This window comes from Selaginella moellendorffii, unplaced genomic scaffold, assembly GCF_000143415.4.
Source record: "Selaginella moellendorffii unplaced genomic scaffold, v1.0 SELMOscaffold_18, whole genome shotgun sequence".
Lineage (NCBI taxonomy): Eukaryota > Viridiplantae > Streptophyta > Lycopodiopsida > Selaginellales > Selaginellaceae > Selaginella > Selaginella moellendorffii.
The window spans coordinates 1,371,097-1,377,417 of NW_003314279.1; the positions used below are offsets into that span (position 1 = coordinate 1,371,097).

The 6,321-nt window shown below is 54.2% G+C and overlaps 3 protein-coding genes across 4 annotated transcripts; all 3 read left to right on the forward strand.

Moving 5' to 3' along the window:
• The first annotated feature begins 6 nt into the window (after positions 1-6).
• On the forward strand, positions 7-3,558 carry LOC9650192. 2 transcript variants are annotated; one of them, XM_024676967.1, is made up of 7 exons: positions 7-497; positions 562-991; positions 1,047-1,149; positions 1,202-1,383; positions 1,433-1,621; positions 1,667-1,733; positions 1,783-3,558. In XM_024676967.1, exons 1-7 carry the CDS (start codon positions 406-408, stop codon positions 3,459-3,461), a joined length of 2,742 nt encoding a protein of 913 aa, XP_024532735.1. In that variant the 5' UTR covers positions 7-405; the 3' UTR covers positions 3,462-3,558. The 2 variants fall into 2 exon arrangements, with proteins under 2 accessions (XP_024532735.1, XP_002971922.1); XM_002971876.2 differs by having other exon boundaries at positions 1,433-1,618.
• Positions 3,559-3,626: 68 nt separating this feature from the next.
• LOC9640511 (7-deoxyloganetin glucosyltransferase) lies at positions 3,627-5,621 on the forward strand. The gene is made up of 2 exons (XM_002971877.2): positions 3,627-4,494; positions 4,557-5,621. Exons 1-2 carry the CDS (start codon positions 3,927-3,929, stop codon positions 5,537-5,539), a joined length of 1,551 nt encoding a protein of 516 aa, XP_002971923.1. The 5' UTR covers positions 3,627-3,926; the 3' UTR covers positions 5,540-5,621.
• On the forward strand, positions 5,599-6,312 carry LOC9640512. The gene is made up of 2 exons (XM_024676972.1): positions 5,599-5,899; positions 6,176-6,312. The coding sequence occupies exons 1-2, from the start codon at positions 5,604-5,606 to the stop codon at positions 6,234-6,236; spliced, it is 357 nt and encodes a 118-aa protein (XP_024532740.1). The 5' UTR covers positions 5,599-5,603; the 3' UTR covers positions 6,237-6,312.
• Positions 6,313-6,321: the final 9 nt, after the last annotated feature.

A 6,321-nucleotide genomic window follows, 5' to 3' on the forward strand; every position in this document is an offset into this window, starting at 1 on the left:
AAAGGAAGAAATTTTGTACATATAGCCTGTGTGCTGCCGCCGCTCGAATTGTGATGGATCTGTTTTAGAGCATCCCGATCTAAGTCACTGTCCCTTTTCTTCACTGCCTCTGCGCGTTTTTTTTTTTTTTCTCTTCTTTTTTTCTGCTTGCTCTTTTGTATAGCCCCGTGTGTGTGTTCTCTTCTTTGTTTTTTGTTTTTCGGTCTTTGTAAGTACCACCAAGTGCATGCGCCCGCGTTTTATGTGGAAGGGTGTCATACGCACTTTATCAACACCAAGAAATTGCGTTTATACTTGACCCTTGGTCGACACACTTGAGCAGGCCGAGCTACTGTCTTCCTTGCTACCTCTAGAAGAAGCCAAGTCACTCTTGCAACATTCACAGAGTAGCATTTAGCTAGAAGGATGAAACGCTACACTAGGGAGTTTCTTCTGTCCTTTGCGGACAGTGAGAATTGCCGGCGACCACCGAATGATCTCGATCCAGCAGTGAGAAGGTTAGTATGTGTCTTACTGCTGTTGTCAAGCATCTGGGCTAAATTTTGTGGAAGGTGTCTGCAGAGACTCCCCCTCACCCGACTTAGTGGACAGTGGGGTTTCTCCTGGAACCAAGTTCTTACACCGTCGAGATCGTGACTTTGGTCACGATGTTCCTGAGTGGCGAAATAGGAACTCTGGGAATGGAGGGGGGCTTCTTTCTCAGGGTCCGGCTAGGAGGAAAGCTTATGACGAGGAAGGATCTTCTTTTTCAAGTCCGTTTCGTGCTAGTGGTAGTCGACAAGGACCGGGTCAGACTAGGTGGGATCATCGTAGCTCTATTGATCGGGAGAGGGAGAGGGGTGGGCGACACTGGGATGGAGCTGCCTCTGAGCACGATGGTTTGCTTGGAAGTGGTGGCGGTCTACGTGGGGCTTATCCTGGAGGTCCCGACCGCTTCGTTGGAGGTGGCAGAGGATCTCGGAACAATGCCAATGATACGCGTCCCAACAAAGTAAGATGTTTGACGATTTTGTGTTCTCTTTCCAAGCTGAATTGCCTTGGATCAGTTTTCTGGTGGATATCGGAATGATCTAGACGCTATTGATGGTGAAACTTTCGGAGAGAAAAGTTCTACTGAGGATAGAGAAGAGGAAGAGCGCAAAAGACGAGGTAATTTGCTGGAACTTCGTATTTACGCTCATTCTTGTCTTTAACTTTGCAGAGTCGTTCGAGTCGATGCGAAAGGAGCAACAACAGGAGAGGAAACGTCAGGAGGAAAAGAAACGTGACGACGATACTAAAGTACTACCAGTAGAGCAGAATGCGAAACAGGGATCGCGGCCTTTGGTACCTCCTGGCTTTAGTAAAAAGACGAGCGCCAGAAAGGAGCAGAACAACGAAGAGGTAAAGCTTCAGTCTTATATCAGGTTTCTGATGCTCTTAAGGCATCCAGGCTAAAGAAGAAAAGGCTATCGGTGGCGACGTTATACCGCTTCAGCAATCATCTGGTGCTGTCAATCCACTCGCAATTGCCATCTCGTTAACGGAAGCCGAATCCTTCGCGCTTACTAATGATTCTGGCAATGGAAAAATCTCAAACAGCACTGGTGCCATGACAGTTCCTTCCTCCAGCCCCCAGGTGGTAGTCAAGTTATAAATTCAATGCAGCGTCTGATTTTCTGTGCAGACTGAGAAAGTGGATGCGCGCCTAACCAGGACGTCATCGAAGTTTGCTCATCTGTTCAGCTTTGAAGGTACTCTTTCCTTTCACATTTTCGCATGTTCTCATTGAGTTTGGAGCAGATGATAACTCTACCATGGAATTCCTGTCCTTGTTTGGTTCTGCTGGGAGTACATCAAAAGATGGTGGCCAGAGTCCACGGTCTCCTGCTCTTAAAAGCTCCGGGATGAAACCATCGTCTGAGGTTGTTCAGCACGGGCTGATCCTACCCATGCCAGTCGGCCCGTCACTTGAGGACATCGAGAAAGGTTTCGACAATGGTGCGGGTTCGGATCACCATGGAAGCTCCAGCACGTTCCTTACATGTGAGGATATAGAGCAATCACTACTGGCCGAGGCAAAAACTGAAACGCACAATGAGCAATTGAACGACAACTGGGGACATTCGGTTGCGAAAGAAGCGGATACGGATGCTTCGCGACATTTACTGTCTCTACTGCAAAAGGCATCCTTGAAGCCCGACAACGAACACAAGGCACCTCCAGTGGAAGCTAAACCGTGTGATGGACAGCGTGAAGCCAGGGATGGAAAAGAGTCTGGTGCCGCAACGCTAGAAGCACTGTTTGGCATGTCGTTTATGATGGAACTCCGGTCGACTGATGCGCCGCTTTCCGCAAAGGTGGCGAGCGAGACGAACAATCATCTTTTGCCGAAGAACGCTGCCACAGTTCCTGAAAAATCGAACGCTGCGTCAGAGGTACTGGATGGGATGTACATGAACACCAACAGTCATCACCCGAGCTGGCCAACCTGGAACAAGCAGCCAGAAGTGCCGGAGAAGAGCTCCGGAAACTCTCAGCACGTCATCGCCGACACTTCGCCGGGACAGGAGCTCCGGAAACAGCCTTCGGAGGAGCTTGACAGTGGCGTCTTCAACGATTTCCTCAAGTTCAAGAAGGCCATGAAGCAGCGCAGCAGCAAGGCAAACGATCCTTTCCTCGGGGTGGCGAAGGACAGTGGCTCCCAGGAAAACTCGTCCAACGAACGGCCAGAGAACCCGCTTGACACGTCCAGCAACGGAGGAGGAAGCCCAGCAGTGACTACTCCAGCAAACCTCTACAGGTCGCACTCTCCTCCGCTGATCAACCAGAAGTCGTCCGCGCTGCAGCTCCAGCAGCTCCAGCAGGCCTTGGCGTCGCAAGGCTCGAGAGCATCGATCCAGGCAAAGCAGCAAGCGAACGGCGAAGCGAGTGCCGGATACTCCCGAGCGGCGAGACCATCATTCTCTCGACAACAGCAGCAGGCACTGTTTGAGCAGCAGCAGCAGCAGCTTCACGCTCATCACTTCCACCAGGGAGGAGGCTTTGCTCCGCCACCATCGTCGGCCGCCGCTTTCGGCCACCATGATCTTCACCACCACCTCTTGTACAGTTCCAAGCAGCAGCAGCGGCCTCACAGCTTCTTCCCTCCAAATGGCTCCAACCAGCAGCCGCCACTCCCCCCGCTGGCCAGCTTGCATCTTCCACCGGGTCACAGCGCTCCGCCAATGAGTTTCGGACATCATCCTCCTCTCGCGACGCCTGGCGCCTTCCTCGGCTTTCCACCTCCCAACGATGCTGGCTTTCTCGTCGCGGGAGAAATCGCCGCCGCCGCTGGTGGTGGCGGCGGTGGTGCTGGTGCTGGATTGGATGCGCGATGGATTCCTGGCAGAGATCATCCCATCGGTTTATATCATCACCACCATCAGCAGCAGCATCACCAGCAATCGCAGTTTGGTGCGCACGAGATCGGCTTCCCGTAGAGAGTTTGTATCGTTTGTGGATGGATTGTTTTGGTGTAAGCTCGTTGGAAAACTCAAGATCAAGATCAAGCTGGTCCTTCTCTTATGCATTCTATGATCTCTTTGTGTTTTTTCTCTTGGTTTTTGTTATTTTTGGTTTCTTTTTCCAACTTCCAAACAGAAGAAGCTTTGGAATGTTGCAATCAATCGAATGCAACGTGGAAGTGTATCCATTTGACCACTCATGTGTTTGGAATAATTCCCAGATTCCCAAGTACTCTCTCTGGCTGCCACCTCCACATTTGCGTTTACTGCGTGTTGTGTTGTTCCACTTTCACCCCTGCTCATGTTGTGATCTCGCCCGGGAGGAAACGCGGCGAGGGGACGATCGAATTCGCGCAATCCGAGGAGATGGGTCGCTCCGGGGCAGCAATCGATAACTTGGGTCGCGGCGCAAGCAGGTGATTGTCTCGCGCAGGCAGAGAAATGGAGACGATCCTTCGCGAGGAGGAAGACTATGGCGGCGGCGCGCGAGGAGCAGCAAAGGATCCATCGCGAAAGCCTCACGTCGTGGCGCTCGCGTACCCAATGCAGGGCCACATCAATCCCATGATCCATCTCTGCAAGCGCTTGGCGTCGCTGGGCCTCTCCGTCTCGCTCGTCAACACCCAGACCAACCACGACCGCCTCGCTCGATCGCGCGGCGCCGCGCTCGAGCAGGGGCTCGACATCGCCATGCTCGCGCTGGCCGACGACGAGGAGGATACATCCGCCCACCAGGGGGGGGCTGGCGCCGGCGGCGACGACGCCCTCCAGCGATCGCTCGTCGCGGCGGACGCCATGGAGCGGCCGTTCGTGGCGCTGCTACAGGGCTTGCTGGATCGCGGCCGGGGAGTGGATTGCATCCTTTCGGATGCGTTCCTGGGGTGGAGCCAGGACGTCGCGGATCGATTTGGGATACCGCGAGCGGCGCTCTGGGCGTCGTCCACCGAGTACTGCCTGCTCAATTTCCATCTCCTGGAGCTCCGCACGCGAGGGTACGCTCCAATTCGAGGTGAGATTCGCGAGAATTTGGTCGGATTCGATCGACCGTGTGGTGTGCTCTGTTCTTGACAGATGCGTCGGTGCTGGACGATGACAGCCACACGATCGCCTTTATCGACGGCGTAGCGCCGCTCCATCCCAAGGACCTACCGTCTATTCTCCAGCGCTACAGTTCACACGATCCAGGGTTTGAGAAGCGCTACGCGAGGACGCGGCGGCTCTGCGATGCGTACTGGATCCTCGGCAACACCTTCCAGGATCTGGAGCCCGATGCGCTGGACGCGATCCAGCAAGCGATCAACGGTGATCCAACCAGCGCCGCGAAGAAGAAGAGGAGGAATTTCTCGCCAGTGGGTCCTCTGCTTCCATCGGCGTTCCTGGGGCTGGGCGGCGACGATCTGGGGTCTGGGAATGGGCTGTGGATCGAGGACGAGCGCTGCGTGAATTGGCTGGACAAGCAATCCCCCTCGTCAGTCCTCTACGTCTCCTTCGGGAGCTTGGCGGTGATGAGCTCCGCCGAGATGCTGGAGCTGGCCGCGGGGATCGAATCGAGCCGGCAGCCATTCCTGTGGGTGATCCGCCCCGGCAGCCATCTCGGGAGCTTCGATCTGGAGGGCTTCGTGGAGAGGACTCGACAGCTAGGGCTCGTCGTGCAGTGGGCGCCCCAGCTCCAGGTGCTCTTCCACCCCTCGGTGGGCGGATTCCTGTCCCACTGCGGCTGGAATTCGACGATCGAGAGCATCGCCATGGGCGTGCCGATCATCGGGCTACCTTGCATCGCGGAGCAAAACCTAAATTGCAAGCGCGCTGTGAAGGACTGGGGCGTGGGATGCAAGCTCCAGCAGCGCGGCGATGGCGATGGCGATGCGATCGTGGGGCGCGAAGAGATCGAGCGCGTCGTGACACGATTCATGACCGGCGAGGACGGCATGGAGCTGCGAATTAGGGCGAGGGAGCTCCGCGAGGCGGCACGACGGTGTGTGATGGACGGCGGGAGCTCCCACAAGAACCTGGAAGCGTTCGTGGAGGCCGTGAGAATCAACGGTCTAAGATAGAGAGATCTATGGTTGAGATGCCACCGTCGATTTAAAATAAAATTTGCCGCGTAGGTACAGGTGGATGCCACGCGGCACAAAAGATTCTCCTTTAAGGATGACTAGGCGCCACGTGTTCCGGGCATTGTCTTCATCTGAGCAGCGCCAAGGCGGCCTGGCGGCTTGGAAGCGCGAGAGAGAGATCCCATCGCGGAGATATCTCGAATTTCTTGCAGGATCGGTGTCTGAGGTAGCTAGAATCGGTGGATTGAGCGCCATCAAGCGCGATCGAGGCGAGAAAACTGGGCAAAATTTCCAGCAACAGTGTTTGCGGCCTAGGGTTGGGAAATGTCCACAAGCGGGGGCGATGGAGAACCCAAGGTAAGCGATTTTGCAAATCTAGAGACCATTTTCCTTGCTTTCCTTCTCGTGCTTGGAAGAAAATCCCAGCTTGGGCATTTGTATGGTGGATTTGCTTCTTTTTCGCACGATTCCATCATTGTTTCTTGTTCTTCGTGACTTGACAAGTGACAATGCTGTGCTTTTTTGGCCTTTATTTCTCGTGCTCGAGTTGCTTGGTTGACATTTCTATGGAAGATTTCTTTCTTGTTCTAGTGAGGAATTTTTAATTCTTTCTCACCCTATGAACCTTTACAGCTTGTTATTCCACCTTACATGGTCGCCGAAGCCATGTCTTCTCTCCACGGGCTGGATCTAAGGTGGTCAAGTCCGATCACTCCCACGGAGATGCAATACGTGGAGCAATATGTAAAGGCCCGGTATCCAGAGTTTTTCGCGAAAGC